The sequence below is a fragment of the Cucumis sativus genome, chromosome 7 (genome assembly GCF_000004075.3).
Source record: "Cucumis sativus cultivar 9930 chromosome 7, Cucumber_9930_V3, whole genome shotgun sequence".
In the NCBI taxonomy this organism is placed as follows: domain Eukaryota; kingdom Viridiplantae; phylum Streptophyta; class Magnoliopsida; order Cucurbitales; family Cucurbitaceae; genus Cucumis; species Cucumis sativus.
Window position 1 is genome coordinate 10,063,682 of NC_026661.2, and position 22,957 is coordinate 10,086,638.

Consider the following 22,957-nt stretch of genomic DNA (forward strand, 5'->3'; position numbering starts at 1 on the left):
CATTAGTTAGGTAAATTATAAAATAGACGATAAATATCATATAATAATGATGTTATATTATATACTTTTTCAAAAAGAAATATAATTTATAATTGACGTGAAGGATAAAATAGTCATTTTAGTTAAGAAAATAAATTAAAATTTAAAACGTTTGCTAAAATCATATCTAAAGTAAGTGATTATTAAGTTCTTCCCACCCTTTTTTCAAATGAGAATTTGATGGGTCTTACATTCAACCTAAAACCAACCAAATAGTATGAACTCAAGTTGCACTTCAAACCAATCTTTTCTTTCGCCCAAAATTTTGCCCACACGAGCTTAAATTGAGTTGGATTTTGGACGCGAGCGACTTTACTTATCTTGACTCGATTGTAATTAAGAGTTTTCTACACTAATGATCTAATTCAATATACCTTATTACACTAATAACCTAAACTTGCTATCTTTTTTTTTGTAAATAGTCTAATATGTTAAGATTTTTCATAAATGTTAAGCTCAATTGTCTTATTGGCTCGATCATACTTATAAGGGTTTACCTCTAAATTTTTCTTTAATTTTATGCTCCAATACGAAAACATTTATTAAATTAACCTACTTTATAATTTATTAAATTAACCTACTTTATAATTAATATGATAAATGTACTAAAATTTAATAATATTTCATGATTTTTAACATTTTTAACCTTTTCATACTCTTATATTTTAATTTTCTCAAATTTTAATTTATTAATTATATAATGATTTTATTTTTAAAATATATTGTCAATCATCAATTGATTTTGAAATATTTAATTGTTTGATTATTAACGTAGTTTTGAATTTTTACTTTGTTTTTTATTTATTAATTTTTTTATATTCATATAAAGTGTAATTTTAAAAAATGTAACCAAATTAAAAAATATTTACAATTTGTGTAACAAAAATAAAAAAACGCATGAAGCCGATAAAATATTTTACAAATTTTAGTTTTTTCCTTGATATTGATGATTCGTCACTCATCTTTCTTCTTATTCTTTGAAATTTATTCATCTTTTCTTTCAAATTTCTTAAGTTCCTCTTCTAGATCTTTTTTCTTAAATATCTTCTGTTTAAATATCCTATTTCATCTTTACTATTATTTTTCGACAAGATTCTTTGAAGCTAATTCTTCTTCCTCATATTCAAGAATATCAATATCATTTTATCACTTTGACATGATTTAAACGATACTTTACCATTGTCAACACAATCGTTTAGTATACTTCTCATCGTTTAAAAAGAATTACACGATCAACAAGATTGTTTAGCATGGTCAACATGATTATTTAGATTTGAAACATTTTTTCCATCATTAAAAAGAACTACACGATTGTGTTGATACTACCTATACGATCGTGTATTACAATTGTATATCATTACCTACATGATCATGTATCATGGTCGTATAGAAGAAGAATTATACGTGTGCGTGTGGTCGATTAATCTCGTATTGACTGAGGCATTTTTGGTATTTTTTATTGTGGATCTGTGGACTTTCTCCGTTTTCAAAATTGTTCTATCCAGGGTAAATATTTTGCCAATTTATTATATATTTTTTTTAAAAAAAAACCTTCATGTAATGTAGAATACTTTCAATTAATGATTTTTCTTCATTTTAGATGACTTTATTTATTTTTTCTATACTTCTAGCTAAAAATTGACCACCTCTATATTCAGATCTCAAGTACATGTCAAGTATACTGAAAGACTTTGTTTATCCTATGTGTACAAATATATTAAGAAATATAAATGTAAATATATTATTTGGTAATATGATAATGTTCAAATTGTCTTATTTTTGCACTTATGAAATATATCATAATCTATTCTTTTTATAAAAAAAAAAATGAAATGTATAGTGTTGTATCAAATATATATGTTGTTAGTTTCTTAATTATTGCTTTTATTTATGAGAGCAAACGAATTTGAAATTGATCATCATTCACTCATCAATCAAATTATGATTTGCGTTTTATGCATTAGTTCACGTGACAGAACACAAATAAATAACAAATAACGGAATCTAACTGTTAATTCATTTGAATTGAGGTGAGGTGAATAGAAGAAAAGTAAAGCATTTTGTGGAAATTAAGATTTAGGGAAAAGATAAAAGGAAACAAGAAAATTAAATAAATAAATAGAAAATTAGGATTTCTGTTTCTTGAGCAGTATTCTCTCACATCAATCCAATTGGATATAAATCTTAAAGGCTAAGAATCAAAAATGGCTTTTCCCTTTTCCCAAGACGTAACCTTCCATTTGATGATATATATTATATAAATATATATATCACAAAGACCAAAGTTTGTGTATTATTCAATTTCCATCCTTATTTACACATTTGACTTTCAACATTACTTTACTTTAGTCCATATTTTCATCAACTCTCCCTAATGACCTACTTAATCTTACTATTACCTTTTTCTTTTCTTTTTCTTTTTTAGTACAAGGACTGATACCTAAGAAGGAATATTGTAATATTGTATTATCTTATATTGATGTATATACAATATGCATTAGAAGAAGAAAACCGATGAGCATTTAACTTACAATGATGTGGTGTTTGTTAAACTAACTTTGATGATTTAATTAAGAAACATGTAATGTCAAGAGGAAGAACTAACAGACAGAATAAATGACATAACTCATTTGAGCCTAGATTAAATTAACTCCATGTATAAACATATGCCATTTTAGACTTTCTTAATCGAATAACCCTAGCCATACTTTCAACACGAAAATATATTGTACACGTAAATGAACAGTTCATTTAGAAAGTGACACATGATAGAGGAGAATATTTTACTGGCTGAGATTGTTGTAGTTTTTTTAAGTTATTTTTTGCAAAACTAGGTATAGTATAGAGTAAGAAAAGTGTTCCAAAATTTTGTTTAAGAAGACTGTAATAACTACTAAAATAGACATACTATCATATCATTGTTTAAGATGACAACGCTCTCTCTCGAGTTAAATTTATACTACAATTTGCTAATATATTTTTTTTTAATGAAAGTACTAATTTACCTGTATAATATATGCACTTTTTCAAAAAATAATAAGAATAACAAAAAAAAGAACTGTTCAATATAGCCATCAAGATTACATGTGGAATACATAGATAAATACACAAATGGCTGTCCCCTTTGAAGTTATAGTTGGAGGGAATTGCAATTCCTAAAGCTGAAGTTATTCAATTCAAACAAAGACAACTATTTGGTTCAACTTTATTTCATCTTTTACGACACTCCCATCTTTCCCCAATATCAATAAACAGCTCATTGGACCCACATCCTTTATCAAAAGCTTCTTTAGTTCTTTTTTTCTTTCTTTTTCCTTTCTTTTTTACTTGAATCACTTAACAATTGATTCATATAAACAATTTGGTAAAGATATCAACTTTCATCTTCCTCTTTGAGTTTGAGGATTCTCATTCAGCCTTAGTTCAGATGCCTCGCCTATATCCTCCACCACCACCACCACCACCATCACCACCAACTTCCATAGCTCCACCAGCAAGTTCGCCATCCAGTGGTGCTGCTCTACCAACAACCAGACCATCCCCCACCTCAGCAGCAGTTGCTCAAGCATCTACTCCAACTCAGGCTTCATCTTCAAGAGAGGCGGAGTTGGCTTCTTTGGATCAAATAATTGTACAAAATCGAGCTACAAAACCACACACTCCACTGCTAAATACAAATCACACAGATTCAAGTAAGTACAGAAAACCACAATTACTACAGCAAGCTCGGCCACGACAAACAAATCCAATTATATGGTGTTTTGCATTCCTGTGTCTAGCTTTTAGTCTTCTCCTTATCTTCCTTGGAATTGCTACTTTGATCATTTTCCTGGTTATTAGACCAAGAAATCCTTTGTTTGACATACCAAATGCAAGCCTCAGCACAATCTACTTTGATGCACCTGAATATCTAAACGGAGACTTCACCATTCTCGCAAATTTCACCAACCCAAACCACAGAGTCGATGTGAGATATGAGAATGCCGACATAGAGCTCTTTTTTGGGGATAGACTCATAGCAACTCAAGCAATCCAGCCTTTCAGTCAAAGAAAAAATGAAATAAGATTACAACCTGTTCACTTGACATCCAGCCTAGTTTTCTTGCCACAAAATTTTGGGTTGGTACTTCGACGACAGGTACAGAACAACAAAGTTGTCTATAACATCAGAGGAACTTTTAGGGTCAAAGCTTCAGTTGGTATCATTCATTACTCTTTCTGGTTGCACAGCCGATGCCAGTTGGTGATGACTAGTCCACCAACTGGCATTCTAGTTGCCCGGAGTTGCAAAACCAAGAGGTGAAGAAGCAAGATTATATATACACACATATATATATTGTGCACCTTCTAAATTATCTCTGTGTGCAATGTCCAAATAGATCTGAAATATCAGTTAAACAACATTCATCTTGTTTGACATGGTTTAAACCATTTTTTTTACTTCTACGTTCTGAAACTTAATGCAAGGAAATTCTTGGGTCAAAGAGGATTTGTGTGTGAGCCTTTTTGATCAGTAGATACGTGAACCTAGGATCAGGCTCATCAGCCAACATATAGACTCCAAAAACACACTGATAAAGAAAAATATTCAGTTTAAAACTCTGCCCAGTTGCTGTAATTTAGCAATATCAATTTGACATTTTAGTTTGTCATAAATAACAAAAGTCTCATCTTTGACCTCATTCTTCTTTCAAGTTTCATAGCTAAATAGCCCCATCAATGCCTAAGGGGAAATATCGAATGTGTGACTTGTGAGTATCAACCAAATATCCCTCAAGGATTCTCTGCCAATCACTTTTTAAATTTTGATACGGACCACTTTTTTTCAAACTGACATATTTTCATGTATGTATTTACCTTTATAATTATGGATTCTAAGATAGCCAACTGCTACAGAACATTGTCCAATTCTACATCATTTGCTGCTGGGAATCAAATAAAATCATTATGTACCCTATGGCTACTATGATTCTAAAACTTAGAAGTGTCTAGATTTACCACTTTTTAGTTGTTCCCTTGGTTGATAATCTAATAGATACCACTATCGAAAGCAGAGACGAAGAACAATCACAGTTTTATATTGAAACCCTAGTACAGGGAGAAAAACCAGTGTCGATAATTTTATTATTTTCTAATACTCATAAAGGTACAAAGGGGAAGTATTTATAGTCAAAACGAGCCTAATTAACTGAATAAAAATAGGCAAAGTAAATTACATAACTACCCTTGGACTTTCAACCCGACCTAAGCCCAATATTTTTAACGCTCCCCTTCAAGTTGGGACGTAAACGTCATAAAGACCCAACTTACTAACACACAAATCAAAGCTTTGTCTGAGGAGCCCCTTTGTGAGGATATCAACAATCTGTTGGCTTGAAGATATGTAAAGAATGCAAATGCTAACATTGTCAAACTTCTCTTTGATAAAGTGTGTCAAGCACATGTTTAGTCCTGTCATGTTGAACCGGGTTATTGACAATACTAATGGTTGCCTTATTATCATAGAATTGCTTCATAGGCACCTCATAGTCTTGACAAAGATCAGACAACACCTTCTAGAGCCAGACCTCTTCACAAATCCCCAAACTCAACGTTACTTTCTCATTTTTGCAATTTCCATGCTGAAATTCGAACACAGTTTGGTGTGTGTCTTAGAACCTTGAGAAGTGATAATGCTAGTGAGTATTTTTTAGAAGCACTAAATTCGTACCTTTGGACACAAGGAATCATTCACCAAACATCCTATGCTGATACTCCATCCCAAAATGGGGTTGCAGAAAGGAAGAATAGGCATCTTCTTGAAGCTGCACGTGCATTATCCTTTCAAATGCATGTTCCAAAGCATTTTTGGGTGAATGCAATTTCCACAACTTGTTTTCTTACAAATAGAATGCCTTCGTATGTTCTTCACAGTCAGATTTCTTATCATGTTCTCTTTCCAACAAAAACATTGTTTCCTATTGAGCCAAAAATATTTGGTTGTACTTATTTTGTCTGAGATATTGATCCTAATTTGACAAAGTTAGACCCAAGTTTTTGAAGTGTGTTTTTGTTAGACCTCAAGTCTTTGAAGTGCATTTTCTTAGGCTATTCTCGTGTTCAAAAAGGGTAAAGATGTTATTGTCTAAGTTTGAATAGATATTTTGTATCTCGAGAAATTACTTTCTTTTAGGATAGGTCTTTCACTACCCCTTTGCCTAGTATGAGTCAGGGGGAGGAGGAGGAGGATGATCTTTTTCTTTATACTCTCACATCTCCAACTCCCTCCCTTGATCCCTCTCCTCCAGCGTCTACCCCTAATCGTCCACCAATACCTAAAGTCTACTCTTGGCAACAACAACCTTCAGGTGAATGTGTTGCTCCTAAAGATACCTAAAGACTCTTTGTTATCAGATCAAGACCATGTGATTAGCTTGCATTGCTCTTCGTAAAGTTAAACCTTATTGCACTTGTCCTATTGCTTCATGTGTATCTTATGACCAATTATCATCTTCTTACAAAAAACACATGGAGGCAGTACACAGAACTTTGAGGTATTTAAAAGCAACTACGGGTAAAAGGTTGAAATTTAGGAAAATTGAAAAAAGGAGTATTGAAGCATGTATAGATTCTAACTGGCAAGGTCTATTGTTGATAGAAAATCTACCTTTGAATATTGTACTTCTATGTGGGGCAATCTTGTTACTTGGAGAAGTAAGAAGTAAAAAGCAAGGGCTTGTTCCAAGAGCAGTGCTAAAGTGAATACAGAGCCATGAGTTTGGGTATTTGTGAGGAAATTTGGCTCCAGAAGGTGTTATCTGATCTTCTTTAAGATTATGAGGTGCCTATGAAACTTTTTTGCGATAATAAGGCAACTATCAGCATTGACAATAACCCGGTCCAACATGACAGAACTAAACATGTGGAGGTTGATACACACTTTATCAAAGAGAAATTGGATAGTGGAAGCATCTACATTCCTTACCTACCTTCAAACCAACAAATTACTGATATTCTCACAAAAGAGCTTCTCAGACAGAGCTTCGAGTGTTGTGTTAGCAAGTTCAGCCTTTTTGACATTTACGGCCCCAACTTGAGGGGGAGTGTTAGAATTAGGGGTTTGTTGTATGTTGAAAGCCCAAAGGTATTTTAGTCTTTTATGTTGCCCTTATTATCTTTCATTATTTTAATTAGACTTCTATTGAATATAAAATAATGCTCCTTGTATCATTCGTTTCCTAGAAAGATTTGCAAAGAGGTTTTCTCCCTGAACTAGGGTAAACCCATGTAAAAGTTGTATTTGTTCTTTGTCTCTACTTTCAATAAATAAAGGTTGAGGCTTACATTTCGTACCACCTCAAGCAAGTGCCTCGCCTCTTCAAGGAGAGAAGTGCCAAGGTCGTCTTTAGACTTTTAAAACATTGCTAGTGATTGAACTTTGGTGTGAAAAAAAATGGACTCCCTCACCCTCCACAAGTCACGTTTAACAAGATTACACCCACTGGATGGAGAGTGCATGACAAGATATAGCTCAATCTTAAATTCAAAAACGTTTTCCAGGATAAAGGGATGGAAATATAAAAAACACGATTTCAACTCTAGGCTTGAAGAAAACCTGGAAGAAAATACTATGCACTAAAACCTATGAAAACCCCAAATCTAAACTGAAGAGATTTACTTCACAAGAAGATAAAGAGAGCACCGAGAATTCCCATTGAAGGATCAAATTAACTGATCTTTTTCCTTTTCGGATAAACAAACAGCTTCAATGATTTGGTAAACAGAGGAAAAAGCCCAGCCTAGTAGTGATTACAACCAAGCTCTCCAAATAGAGATTAAATAAAATAAGGTATCAACTGATGTTCTTAAGGAAGTCCTTTTAAACAAGGCACAAAGTGAAACCTAATGTGGTTGAGAAAGCCAAGACTGAAGATAATTCCTGAAGTTGAGAATTCAAACTATGCTTTGATGTATATTTCTAGTTATTTGATGGTCTTAATGATTCATTTTGACATTATGTAGCCGAATGAAATTAGATTTTTCTCCCCTTATTTTGTAATGGTCTGTCTATTTAAGTACACATCTAACCCAATCCATCAATTTATCACAATCAATCCATTGTGCACAACTTTAAGAGGTTCCACTAGACTGAGAAGAAACTCCAAATTCAATGGCTAGAAATTAGAGTGGTCCATAATCTTAAGAGTTTGGTGCAGTTTGGTAAAAAAATCCATTTGAGACTTTACCAGAGTTCCTGTTAAGAAAGAAACATCTACAAGCTTGGAGACTAGTAAGACAAAAAAATCGAATTAATTCTTAAGACAGTTTAGCAGAAGTTGTTAATCAAAACCCACACGACTGATAGACGAATACATTATATTAGTTTTGTGCCTATGAAATGAGTCAATCACAAATTTCATTGGTAAATTATGTGTTTTGTTCTTCATATTACAAAAGGCCCTCAGATCTTTATCTTTCTTTTTCTATCATAATGATAATCCATAAAACAAGAATATTTTACAGATCCATTAACACTAAAACTTCAAGATCTAAGCCGAACATTATGACAATGGTAACATAAATACTCCTCAGCCACAAAATAGAACTTAAGAACAGATAAAATTGAAGGAAAACCTCTTTGAAGTGAGATATGACAGATTGGCTTCAGATTTCATCAGGTGTCTTTGCTGAGATGGATAAGGCGTGGAGTCCACTCTGCAACTCATCTTGCAACAGATTATAAACGAGCCTGTGCCTCTTCACTAAACTTTTCCCTTCAAACTCCTTTGAGACAACCTTCAAATTAAAGTGAGTTTCTCCATCATTACCCCTTACCCCAGCATGCCCTGCATGTTGATAAGAGATGTCTTCAACATACAATTCCACCGGATTTAGCTCTCTCTCCAATATCTCCTTTATTCTCTTCCCTCTACTTCCTAATACATCAGAACTTTGACTTCCTTTATCCCCCAACTTCGAATCCACAACAGATTTCTCAGTATTAGATTCTGGTTTTACTTTCTCAGCAGAATCATCTGTTTGTGACGATGAAACCGCACTGCCATTACCTTTTTCAGATTCCACAAGCAACGCAAGCGCCTTCTTCTGCATCAACTTCAACATATTCAGAAACCCATTATTCCTAGAAGGCGTAAGGCTCTGTTGAAGGCCAAGAAGAACAACGAAATCAGGAGAAACCCTAAGAATCTCATCCACAGGACGATTGGAAAGGCCTTGAACGAGCAGAGCGGCAAGGCCCTTGGTTAGAACAGAGTCGGAATCGGCCTCGTAAACAACGTTCTTATCGGAATCCAAATAAGCTCTGACCCAGACCTGAGAAACGCAACCCTCGACCTTGTTGGAGTTGTTTTTGAATTGGGGGTGAAGGGGTTTGAGGTTTTTGCCATAGAACATGAGCTGCTCGTACTTGGCCCTGGAATCCTGAACCGATTGGAAGAGCTTGACGATATCTTGAAGCTTGGGAGGGAGTTGTTCAATGGGTTGCAGAGGCTTGGAGGAGGCGGCGGAAGCAGAGACGGAGAGTGAAGAGGGGGATTTGGAGGGTAATCTTTGGAAAGAAATGGATCGAAGAAAAGGGAAATTGTGGGAATTGAAGGGGATGAAGAAAGTTTTGGGAGAATGGGAAAGAATTGAGGATTCTGTAGTGAGCAATCGGAAGCCACTAGATGACATGGCTTCAAATTCTTCAAGCTCTTGAGCCACTCGCACACTCTGCTTCGGAGAAGAACGTTTTCGAGAAATGGTGGGAGAAGGAAGATTTGTTTTTTCCTTTCTCTTATTTGAGAAAGTAAATAACCTAAATTTGTTAAGGGAAATTTAATGTGATTTCAAATATTTAGATTTCAATTTTATGGAAAAGTTTGGAAGTATGCACTGCTTCCCCTTGATTTTAAACCAATATCTACATCCATGTAAATCTTTTTGTAGGAAAATTATTATAATTAGGACATCAAACTATGACTATAACTTGCATAATATTTGACTACTTTCCATCATTCTTTTTATAAACCATATGATGATTGATGTTTGGATGTATATGTATATGTTGTTGGAAAAAACAAATGTTGATCCTAGTTGTGTTGTGTCGAAACACTGCCCTGAAAGCAAAATTTGGAGCATTGAACCGATTGCTAGCTTGAGTTGAGAATGAAATCAAAAAAGAAAAAAATGATTGCTCAAAGAATCATAAGAAAGAAGAGTTTTTGCAAGAAGAATAAATGAACATGTTCCCAAAAATCTTTACTTAATGTAAATATATATATATAAAGAATAATTATTATAAAATAAAATAAATAATAATAATTTTCAATTGAAAATTGAAATATCAATTAGAAAATAGTACCATGATGGTCATTCCCAACAATCTCCCACCCACGAATGACTATCATTGCATTCTAGTTAAAACAGTAAAGAACAATTTTCTCTGAGCAAAAAAAGTGTATAAACTTAAACATCAATATCTTTCGATTTGAATTGATGCATAGTGAGGGAGGCAACAATCCAAATCATCGAAAGTAAGTTAATTGCCTTTTGAACTTTCAATAACAACAGTTGAGACCCCCACAACACCTTTTACTTCTTAAATTTCTATTGATTATGCAATAAAGTCTATCACAATAGACCACTCAAAATTGTGCTATTTAAGGCAATGCACATAGAACCTCAGGTCAACATGAACGCTCTAGAAAAAAAAATCCTTAAACTTTTTCATAGAAGGCGGTCACACCTTCATAATCACATTTATTGATTCATCAAGTCTATCACAATAGACTACTCAAAACTAAGTTATGAAAGCTTCAGATCTAGTCCATATCAAGACCAACTTCATCAAGTCTGTCAAAGACAAACCACTCAAAGCTGGGCTATGAAAATTTTCCAATTATCCATCAAGTTCATACCAGGACCACCCAAAGAAGAGCTGTGAAAGTTTTCAAAGGTTTTAATTTCATCCATCGATCCATTTAAGGATTGACCACACATGGCTATAGACCATCAAGCTTACCGCAGTAGACCACCCAAAAAGAGCTACAGATAATCAAGTTTATCGCAGTAGACCACTCATAAAAGGGCTACAGACCATCAAGTCTATCGCAATAGACCACCCAAATAAAGGGCTATCAATCATCAAATATTTATAATCTCATACTTGTTGAAAATCCTAGAATTGCTCTCCTTGTTAGGCCTTTAGAGAGATGATTTACAAAGTTCCTCGGAACTTACATACTTCAAGAAGATAATTCTTTCATTCAACTATCATTTTACAACTTCATATTCAAAGGAATGTGTCTTCTATTGCCATAACATACTATTCTTGACAATCTCTATAACATGGTATGAATCTCAATAAAATTATACTGGTATAGAGCCCCCTCACAATGGGACATCTCTCATTAGACTTCTATATCATTCATACTCATGTCCCCATACAATGGTACATTTTTTTTTTTCATTAAGAACATGTACCCACTAGTAAGGCTTACTTCATCATTCTAAGTTACTTGGTTTGCATACATTACCTCTCTAGGTATGGTAGACAATAATTAAAATGCAAACCAAAATCTATTGTAAACCTTAAGATATCTTAGTAAATGACGAAGGACAATAAAATAATCTTAATCAGGATTATGTGTATACATGTACTCAATCTTCTTACAACATATGCAATAACACATTTTGTACAGGTTATCAAAACATAGTATTTTCTATAATCCTTGCATATTCAGATTGAAAAACATTATCTCATTTATTTTCCTTAAGGCTCATACTAGCATCATAAGATGTTCTTACCAGAGCATCATTAAAATATCAAATCCCTTTAACAACATTTAGTGTATGATTAACATAAATCAAAACATTCTCAATAATACTCAGTGCATCACATTTAGTCTCGCATAAATCTTTCACTTCAAAATGTGATAACTTTGTAGCATTACTAACATTTATGTATGTATCACATAAATTACACCAATATACAAACATATAGTCACACAATCAACTCCAAGCAACTTTTAATGAACACATATATCAACAATTCACTTCACAAGACATTGTTTACTACATTGTTGTTAAAGTTTTCTCATTAAACTTTTAGAAACTAGTTAAAGACCATAAAGAAATTTGACTCTTTCAAGTTACCATTGAGGAATATCGTCTTTACATACACTTGATGTATTTGAAGACCACATACAGCTACAAAAGCTTTTAAGGAACTCTACGATGGCTAATTTAGTCATATGAGAATAAGCATCAAAACATTCTAAGTTCCACGTTTGATTCAAAATATTTTTCATAAGTCTAAAGTTGCACCTATGTACTTATGATCAGTTTCCTTATCTAATGTGGGAATTTGGTCGCATTTCCAACGATCCTCCACTCGAACAAAGTTCCAACTGAACCTCCCCTAAAATAGACACTCATTCATTTAGATAACAACATTACTACTTTTAAGGTTCCGTTATTCCTTTGTTCGACCTGAGGATTATATCAACTAGGCTAAACCAAGGATGACGTAACTATGATTCCACTTTTAGGGATAACTTAGGGTATAAGTCCTCGTGCCTTATAAGATATCACATATTTAATAGCTTAGACAATATCTTAAACTTCCATAAAATCTTGTGAGCTTCATAAGCAATGAATTTGCATATTTTCATACTACTAGCCAACTTTAGTAATGTGCAAATGATGTTGTACTACCAAACTTAACAATTCATGATGCAAGCCATACATAAACTTTGTTAAATATAACATACATGATAAATATTTCTACTCATACTAACATGCTAATAGACATGTTCAAGTTGATCACAATAGTGTCTCAATATTCACAAATTGATTTATCATTTAAACTTATAAATCTATATGCGATACTATTGTGAGCATAATCAATAAACATAGTCAAATGTTTTTAATCATATTAAAGATTTCTTGAACACAAGATATGATACCTTAGTTTGACACCCCAATTTTCAAAAATATTTACGTCCATAACATATTCAAAGTTTGATAATACTATTTTGTTGAGGGGAAACAAATTTCATGAACAAATTCATTTAGCTCACAAAACTCCATTCTAAGGTATTCATGATCCCTTTGTTTAATTGAATTTTCGCTTTTAGTTCTATGCATGATTTATGTCATAAATTATTTCCATCCAGGAATGCATAGACTAATTCAAGTTCATCACAATAACGTTTGTTGCTATAACCAAAATTCGTCAAACTATACAAAATATTACAGTATGTTATCCTCAAATATAACGTAAAAATAAATAGGCTAAATTCTTAGACCATATGTGCAAATCCGATGTAAAATTCATTCAAACTTAACTATAAAAGGTTGAATTGTATTAACTAATATTTGTAGAAGAATTTACCGATGAGAATATCTTTCCCAGAAAATTTTAATACCATTTTTTATTATTATTAATTCAAATTAACAATATTTTAAAAAATCATATATATGGTAAATCAAAAACTTTTGATCACACGGTGAAAACTCATACTGAGTTGTTCACTAATTTATTTAGGTCATTAATTTTCAATTAATCAATACATAATATTTTCGTCGTCTTCAAGCCTCGTGCACGAATGTAGAAAGATGGAAATGACTGCCGAAGAACGGACGTAGATGAAACAGTAAGACAACAACGACGACGAAGAAGCACCAGTCGACGACCGTAAATCGTGAAGCAGAAGGACAATGCAGGTGGCCGTAGCTGCCAAGATTCCGGTAACTCACGGTGGAGCTATGGCTATGAGTGTTAGTCTTAGTTATCGGATATGTTTTAAATAGAAAGGTAAAACCAGCAGAGAAGCGTTGAGGAGGAGGAGCTAATTTTCCTGTTTTCAGATGGTTGGAAAAAATAAATGTTGATTCGGAGCCTATTGCTAGCTTGAGTTGATAATGGAATCAAAAAAAAAAACAAAAAATGATTACTCAAACAATGAAAGTAAAGAAGGGTTGAAGAATAACTGAACTTGTTTCCAAAAATCTATATGTAAAGAATAATTATTATAATAAATAATAATAATTTTCAAAATTTCAATTAGAAAACAGTACTTGTATATATATTATATATATTTATGTAAATGAATATTTTTAAAACTATGGAAGAATAAATTCAAAAATAATATAAAATGATAGGAAAGCTTTAGATAATAAAAAACCAAAAGACTCATCAACTCAATGTGAAAGTTTTGGATGGTGAAACATAAAAATCTCAAACCATTCCAATTTTAGGTCAAATTATACTATAATTCTTCTAATCTAACACATGTCCATCAACCTTCAAAACTTCCGATCAAACTTTTTAAAATTATCAAATTTAACCAAAATATTTACAAAAATATAACAAAATTTTATATTCTATCATAAACTTTTCTAATTTTTATTAGTGTTTATCCATATTATTCACCGATAATAGAATTCAAAATTTTGTTATATATTTATAAATATTTTCAACAGTTTTATTATTTACAATAAATTTATTTAAATGAATAATTAAGATGTTTTACTCCAATAGAACTCGTTAATATTTCTCATTGATTTAGAATATATTTTAATTGATGTGAAAATGGTTTGATAAAAAAATAGATTGATTGACAATTAAAGATTTCAAAATATAAAAGAAATAAAATCAAATAAAATGGAAAGATAACTTGGAGAAACTATTTCTATAGATTCTCTATTCTAAGAGTATGTTTCATAACGTTCACGTTTCTTGTTCTTGTTTATGTTTCACATTTAAAAAAAAAAGATGAATTTGATAGTCATTTTCATTTTCTCGTTCTTAAGATTAAAGAATTGTTTCATTTTATTTGATTTTATTTTCATTATGTTCTAAAATTTCGAGTTAGCTCATCCGTGCAAACACATGTCTATCAATTTTTTATTCTTTTTATTTTATATTACTTAACTTGTTTTATTTCTTTTCCTCCTTTTTTTTAATTTTTCATATTTATAGGTTTAATATTTCTTAATTTTTCTTCTTTCTTTATTAATATTTCCTATGTATATGGTTAATTTATTTTTTTCTCTTAAATTTTCATAATTATATGTTAATTTAATTTTGAATTTTAGATTAATATATTATTTTTATTTTTAAGTTTGGAGATACATTTTCTATTTAACTATATTTATTTGGTTAATTTTCATAAATGTAACAAAACGCCAAAATATTTACGGTCTGTGTAACAAAAACAAAAAGTTAAGCCGATAAAATATTTTTATAAATTTCAAGTTTGTCTTTAATATGGCGAACGATTCGTCACTTCTCTTTCTTTCGCTTCTTCTTTTTCAAATTTCTTCAACTCCTCTTCTAAATTTACTTTCTTCTATTTTTATTCATCTTTTTTTTCTTTATTTCTTTATCTTCTCCTTCTTTCTTTCAGCTCCTCTTCCAAGATCGTTTAAATTAGAGATGTCCACGCGGCAGGGACGGGGCGGGATGTCACTTCCCGTCTTTGTCTTCGTCTCCGTCTCCGTCGCCCTATCTCATTCTCCATCCCCACCAATTTCTAACGGGATGGGGATTCGGTTCCTCGCGGAAAAATATTTCCTTTTTTTAAAAGTTTAATCTCATTTCCAATCCACAACTTGAAATGTATATACATTTTCAACGTTATTTGTTTTCGATAGAATATTATCAATTTTCTTATTTAAAACCATTAAAATGTCAAATTCTAACTCATTGTTTATAAAAATAAATATCCAACTATTATAGATAGATTTAAAAATCATCGATAAAATTCAAAATTTTATACAAAAAAAAAATTCTATAACTATTCTAATAAATTTTCAATTACAACTTAAGACACAACAATATATTTTTTTTATGAAAAGTTTACAAATCACAAATGTAAGGCACAACAATATATATATATATATATATATAGAAGTTTACAACATAAAAATTGGAATTAGAAAGAAAAATAAAGAAAAGAAGGAAATGAAGAATATCAAAGTAAGTTTTTTTTTACTATTTTACATATTATTAAATAATAAATTTTTATATTTATATTTATATTTATATTTAATATATATATATATATATATATATATATATATATATATATATATATATATATATATATATATATATATATATATATATAATTATATTTTTAATTGAGGCGGGGCAGGGATGGGGTCGTGGAATGTATTCCCCAATTTTGGTTCTGTGTTGCTAACAGGGAAAAAAATTTCCCCATTCCCTGTGTATTCGGGGGTTTCCCGTCCCGTTTGGGATAGGTCCCTGCGGGGCTATGGACCCGTGGGTTAAATAGACATCTCTACTTTAAATATCACTTTGATATGATATAAACGATCATGTTGAACTTGTCTGTGTAAGAGTTTTGGGTGATGGCCAGCGTGATGGCATAACCTTGTCTCTGGTTTTGAACGATTATGGGTGACAGGTCTTGTGTAAGAGTCACTAAAAGTAGATTTTGATGTAACTTTCTTTGGTGCCATTACGTTACTTTTTTATTTTTGGATGACGATAGAGATATGATATGTAGAGATGTCCCACCATGCGTATCAATTTGTTCGCACAAGGTTTTCGGACAAATATGTTTCATGGAGTTGAACTTGTATAGATATTGGCTTGATGCAAATGTGATTCGATCTCTATCACTTGATCCTCTTATTCTCTCTCAGTTAAATGTGTATGCAAATATAGATTAGCTTTAGAAGTTAATGAGTCTTCTAGTCGTTTGGAGAATTCTCTAGAATTTAAGTTTTCGAATCTTCACAAATGAAGAGAACTTCTCTATTTATAGAATTCTTTAGTAGACTTTGTAGGTTTGGGTTTGATCGGCCCGTTGACCTAGCCCTTGAAGCTAACTGTGTGGACTTGCGCCTTATTAAACATTTGGACTAAATTGAGCATATTTTCGAGCTCAATTGGACTTTAGCATGAATCTTAACATTTAATTAGATCAAAATAATTAAATTAATCTAATGGTCGACACTAAGACACATGGCACCATCAAGATTCGTCAATTTATGTCCTTAATACCAATTTGGAATGCGGGTCAAATCTCAAATTCAACTGTTTATAATTTTTCATTAATTTGGTTAAATAACGTGTCAATTTGTGATTTAAGTAAAACTTCTCATTCAACAATAGCAAAATGAATCAAATTATATCAATAATAGATACTGGTAGATCATGATAATATTTATCATCGATAGAATCTAAAACTTTGTTATTTTTTTTAAATATTTTCAATTTTTTTATCATTTACAATCATTTCTCACTTTTAATTAATATCACTTAATATAGAAATATATAAATTCATTAACATTACATTTGTATTACATTTGTGTTAAGATCAAATTATAATTTAGGAATTTGGATAAGATGACAAAAATATTTAGAAAAAATAGTCAACGACAACTCTTTTTTGCAAGGGTATTTAACCAAGATGACCTAAAATTGTATACCATATTTCAAGATTGACCTAAATTTTTCAATTTTTTCAAAAATGTACTAAATTGACTAATATTTTACACAAATATAGGGCTCAAATGACCAATTTACTCATCTTTATTATTAATAGTATATTATAAATAGAGAAAAGGAAGGTGGATCATGATTAATATTTACATTTATTAGATATTCTATTTAATATAGTAAGAGATTAAATTTTATTATAGTAATATTAATAACAAAAATGGTCTCTTAATTAGTTTTCTTTTTATGATTTTGTTCAAAAATTCTCTCATTCTGATTTCTCTCTCACTTTCCAATCTCTCTCTTGGTTCATTATTTCTTTCATTTTGCATATATTTTACGTAATTATAGTATATATTGAATAATACGATGTATATTTTATTAATGAAAGGTTATTATATCAACTTGTTTATGTATTTTATTTAAATATTCATATCTTACGTAGTAAACAATACGCTATGTTCAATAATATTGATTATGTATGAAAGTTGTTTATGTTTACAAGGATATGAGTGAGAAAAAAATGTGATGAGTATATGTAATATATGTCATTAAAACATTAGTTGTTCTATGATATATGTAATGTTGAGAAAAACTGAACATGTTTGCAATGTAGGGACTTTGATGAAAGAATTGAAGATCCATTGAATTGTATGAAAAAAATAGTTGAATGTTAGATTGGTTTATGAATAGTATATATGAAACAATACATTGTACATTTTATGAATGAAATGTTATGCTATGAATTTGTTAAACTGATTTATGTATTTTATTTAAAATATTCATTTTATATGTAATAAATAAGAATTTATGTTTGAAACAATAGTGATTACGAGTATATTATAGTATATATTGTTCATTTAAGGTTAGTAAGAGAATTTATATTTTGTATTCAAAATACACTATGGAATATTGATTATATTGAAGATAACATCATTTATGTATTATTGAATATATGAAGTAGTATATATATATTTGACAAATCACATAAGATATATGTGCAGTAGTATATATGTAAGAATTAAAAAAAATACTGATCGGATATGTAATCCATGTTAAATGCAGTAAGAAAAAAACACATAACATAAAATAAATATATGTGTATGTATTATTGAATATATGCACTAGTATATATGTAACAAATCACAAAACATAAATGAATTATTCAATAGCATATATGTAAGAAATATAAAAAAAATACTAAATGAATATAAAATCTATGTATATATTGGTATACATACGCATTAAGAAAAATCACATAACATGAAAAAGAATTTATGTACTATTGAATATATGTAGTAATATTTATGTTACAAATCACATAACATAAATTTACTATTCAGTAGTACTATAGTATATACGAACGACGAGACATTTAATAAAAATTATATGTCGAACATGATAGGAAGATGAACTGAACTGAACTGAACAATAAAAAATTAAATAAAACAGGAGGAATAAATGCTACGAAACTAAAAAAGAAAGAACAAATTTTTTAAGAAAAAAATATATGTACGAAACAAAAGAAGAAAGAATACATATGTCATGTTGTATATATGAAGTGGTATATGTGTAAGCAAAATCTTGATAAAGGACGAAATTTGAAAGAAAAAAAAGAAAACGAAAGTAATTGTTTGAAATTTGAAGAAAAAAAAAGTAATCGAGGAAGACAACTAACCAAAAGTTGTATATAAAACAAAATTTTGAAATAAACTAAAGAGCCAAATTGAAGAACGATATTGATAACAACGAAATTGATGGAAGAAACGATCAAAATTGAATTATGAAGAAGACGAAATCTTCACCGACGTCAAAATTTTTATCTCATAATCTTCAACGGTGATGCAAATAACGATATAATGTTATTTTTAATCATTAAATAATTTCATATTAAAAAAAGATTTCATTTTATATTGAATTAATAAAATACTTCAATTAATTTTCATAATAAATTTATACCTTAATTAATAGGCCAAATAAGAAAATTAGTAGGGCAAATAAGAAAATTATCATTTACTTAATTAATTTAGTATAATATAAATAAAAAATTCATTTGAATTTAATTTTAAAAATTATATATAATTAATAATTATTATAAGATTATAAATTTAGTATAATATAAATAAAAAGTTCATTTGAATTTAATTTTAAAAATTATATATAATTAATAATTATTATAAGATTATAAGTGTCCTACAAATTTACGAAAACCTAATAAAGAAAATAAATCATAATTTAAGACATTCGTAAATTAATTTCTTAGTAGATTTAAGTCTTTTGTCCAAATCTTTCATTTTGCAAATATGATAAGTAATTAGTGATATCAAATGGCTAATAGAGAGGTATCAGAGCCTTTAGAGGATCATCGACTTTTAAATTTGCTACCTTTGCTCTCTGTTGTAATTTAATTATTAAATTTTTAAAATTTTATTAAATTTTAAACTGTGTCCAATAAATTTCTTACAAATTTTTTACTGATTTATAAAACTTCAAGTTTTGTATCTAATGGAGTAGTCATGTTAATAAATGTAAATGGACTCTAATAGTAGAGAAAAATTTGATTTTATATATAATTGGACCTTGATGTTACATTTCTTTGTTGCTTCCCTACATTCCTTTTAAAATAAATACATCTGATGTTACCTAATAGAAACAATTTTTTCTTTATTTTTTTTGCACAAGAGTTCAGCTAATTTGACAAACATTAAGAACTTATTAAACATCGAAGTTAAAAATTAAAAAATCTATTAACTAGATAATTATGTGTGAATTTTTATTAGCCTCACTTGTTTAAGATGGGGTAACATAATTTTTTTACTTTGAAAGACCTCATCCATAAACATTATATGATTAAATCCCACCATCTACTTAGTTATCAAGAATAGAAACCCATCAATCTTCCACGAATAACCCATTTCTTACCCAATTTCCAAATTATTTCAATCACTCCTTGATATAGAAACCAAAACTAAAATTTAATTATTTATCACACGTTCCAACCATACTTGGGAATTCATGATTAGCACAAAAGCTTAAGAAGTATTATGCATTTAATTTTCAAAATTCTCTATTCATTATCCATTCTTAACCATTTGCCCTACTTATCCTTCTATCCTCGTTTGAAAACCCATAAAGTTTCTTTCTCCATAATGAGAAATATTGTGATGGAATTAACTTAAAACCTCATCTATTTTTAATAGGAAACAACACCACCAAAAAAAAAAAAGTAACATATACCCTTTCAAATGAATTATGGAGAACAAGGACATGATGTAAAGAGCTTTGGTTACATACACAAACTCGGGATGTGAGCAATTGAGGATACAGAAAGAAGATCAAGTAGTATTATTATACAATTCAACCACACAATTGAAGTTAATTTAGTATTTGTAGCCAGCCTCATACAGACTCTCCGAGGCCACCCCGCCGCCACTGCCACCACCGTACTTGCCCAGAGTAGCATCAGAGTTAGCCTTGCACCTCTCCAAGAAGGCTGCTTGAGCTTTCTCAACGTTCTCCTTCTTTCCACTCCATACTTTTAGCGTACTTTGCTGCAATGCTCGCCCAAAAGAGAAGGAAAGAGTCCACGGCTTCAACGCTTCCAATTTGTTAATGGCATTGAGGTTAAGTGTAGCTTCTTCTTCACTTTGTCCTCCAGATAGGAAGACAACCCCTGGGACGGCGGCTGGGACAGTACGACGAAGTGCAGCCACCGTATACTCTGCGACTACTTCTGGAGCTACCTATTATCATATAACATCATCTTTAATCTGATACTTCAATAGTTCGAAATTACTTCAACAGTATCCTAATTTGAACTTTTTGGCCTGTGTCTCTAAGATTTTTGATGTAAAATGAACAAGGTGATGAATGAATTATCACCTTTGGGCTACCGGAGCCAGGGGTGACCATGTTGGGCTTGAGGAGGGTGCCTTCAAGAAGCACATGGTGGTCACTCAGCGCCTTGTAAACTGCAGCGAGCACAATCTCGGTAGCAGCAGCACACTTGTTGATATCATGAGGGCCATCAGTTAGGATTTCAGGCTCCACAATAGGGACCAACCCATTCTCCTGACAGATAATGGCATAGCGGGCCAGGCCCTGAGCGTTCTGTTGGATAGACAACTCAGAGGGCTCAGAAGGGCCAATCTTGAGAACAGCACGCCATTTAGCAAAGCGAGCACCGGCCTTGTAGAATTGTGCGCACCGAGCCCCAAGGGAATCAAAGCCTTGGGTTGTGGTCTCGCCGTTAGTACCAGCCAACTCCACGGTTCCCTTGTCCACTTTGATGCCTGGAATCACATTGTTCTCTTGAAGCACTTCCACGAACGGCTTCCCATCTGATGTCTTTTGATAAAGGGTTTCTTCGAACAGGATTACACCTGAGAGATAAGAGAGAGCATTGGGAGAGGTAAAGAGAAGCTCACGAAGGGCTTGGCGATTGGACTCCACGTTTTCAACGCTTATGCTTGCCAGTCGCTTCCCAATTGTGCCTGTGCTCTCATCGGCTGCTAATATACCCTTCCCTGGGGTTGCGATGAACTTGGCATTCTTAATCAGCTCCTCTGTACAAAAAGAAATTCCAACCACTTCTCAGAATACATCACAAGACAAACGGTTCTTTCTCCATTATATGCATTTGCACGTGTGTGTACATTAGAGAGAGAAAGAGAGGGGCGTACCTGCATACTTTCCAACAAAGGCAGACATGATTAGAAGTGGAGAGGGGAAGGTTGTGATTATGAGAGATAGGAAGGTGAGGGACGAAAGAGCAAAAGCGGAAGGCCAGTCTATATAGATAAGCTTAGTCATGGAATATCCAGGCAGAATCAGAGCCCATGCATGCATGGACACGTGTCACAAAGTTAGCCTGAGGGGGGTTATCGAGGCTGGATAGAGGAATGAGTGATGGCACTCCAAGCCAAGTGGCAAGTGGCAACTCATCCCCTCAATTATCCATACCCTCGATGTACTTGAACAAAACTCAAAATCCTGTTATTTGTACCATTCCAAACACGAAAAAAAAAAAACAAAGAAAAAAAAAAAGAAAAGCCAATGGTCCTCATCTATTTCTTCCTTCGAGATTGCAAGAGGCGCAGTTCTAAACAAAGTTGTTTTTTGGATTTTACCCCATTTGTCATTCCATAGCTATACTCTCTGTTCCTCTATTCTTCTTCCCTCATCTGTTTGTTTCTTTGTGCTCTTAAGAAAAATTATTGGAGTTGGCCGCCACAATGGACCTACTCCTAATATCCATTAGATGCATGTTCAAAATTTATATACCTCTAATAATCCCTCTATATATGTTATACTTTCTCTCATAAGTGACCACATTTCTCCAGTATCTGATACTTTCTTGCTAAAAGAAAGATTCCAAGATTAGAATATAACATTAGTACCTAAACAGAATCAGGTTCCCGAGTCTGATATAGTTAAGCTTGATACAATCTCCCTATGAAA

The 22,957-nt window shown here is 31.5% G+C and overlaps 3 protein-coding genes across 3 annotated transcripts; 1 reads left to right on the top strand and 2 right to left on the bottom strand.

Moving 5' to 3' along the window:
* Window positions 1–3,090: 3,090 nt before the first annotated feature.
* Window positions 3,091–4,721, top strand: LOC101218998. Its single transcript, XM_004139721.3, has one exon. The coding sequence runs from the start codon at window positions 3,467–3,469 to the stop codon at window positions 4,340–4,342; it is 876 nt and encodes a 291-aa protein (XP_004139769.1). The 5' UTR covers window positions 3,091–3,466; the 3' UTR covers window positions 4,343–4,721.
* A 3,659-nt stretch (window positions 4,722–8,380) lies between these two features.
* Window positions 8,381–9,849, bottom strand: LOC101219240 (sufE-like protein 1, chloroplastic/mitochondrial). Its single transcript, XM_004139722.3, has one exon. The coding sequence runs from the start codon at window positions 9,709–9,711 to the stop codon at window positions 8,683–8,685; it is 1,029 nt and encodes a 342-aa protein (XP_004139770.1). The 5' UTR covers window positions 9,712–9,849; the 3' UTR covers window positions 8,381–8,682.
* Window positions 9,850–20,713: 10,864 nt separating this feature from the next.
* Window positions 20,714–22,835, bottom strand: LOC101219476 (fructose-bisphosphate aldolase, cytoplasmic isozyme 1). The gene is made up of 3 exons (XM_004139723.3): window positions 22,180–22,835; window positions 21,380–22,062; window positions 20,714–21,240 (listed from the first exon to the last, which is right to left on the bottom strand). The coding sequence occupies exons 1-3, from the start codon at window positions 22,343–22,345 to the stop codon at window positions 20,878–20,880; spliced, it is 1,212 nt and encodes a 403-aa protein (XP_004139771.1). The 5' UTR covers window positions 22,346–22,835; the 3' UTR covers window positions 20,714–20,877.
* Window positions 22,836–22,957: the final 122 nt, after the last annotated feature.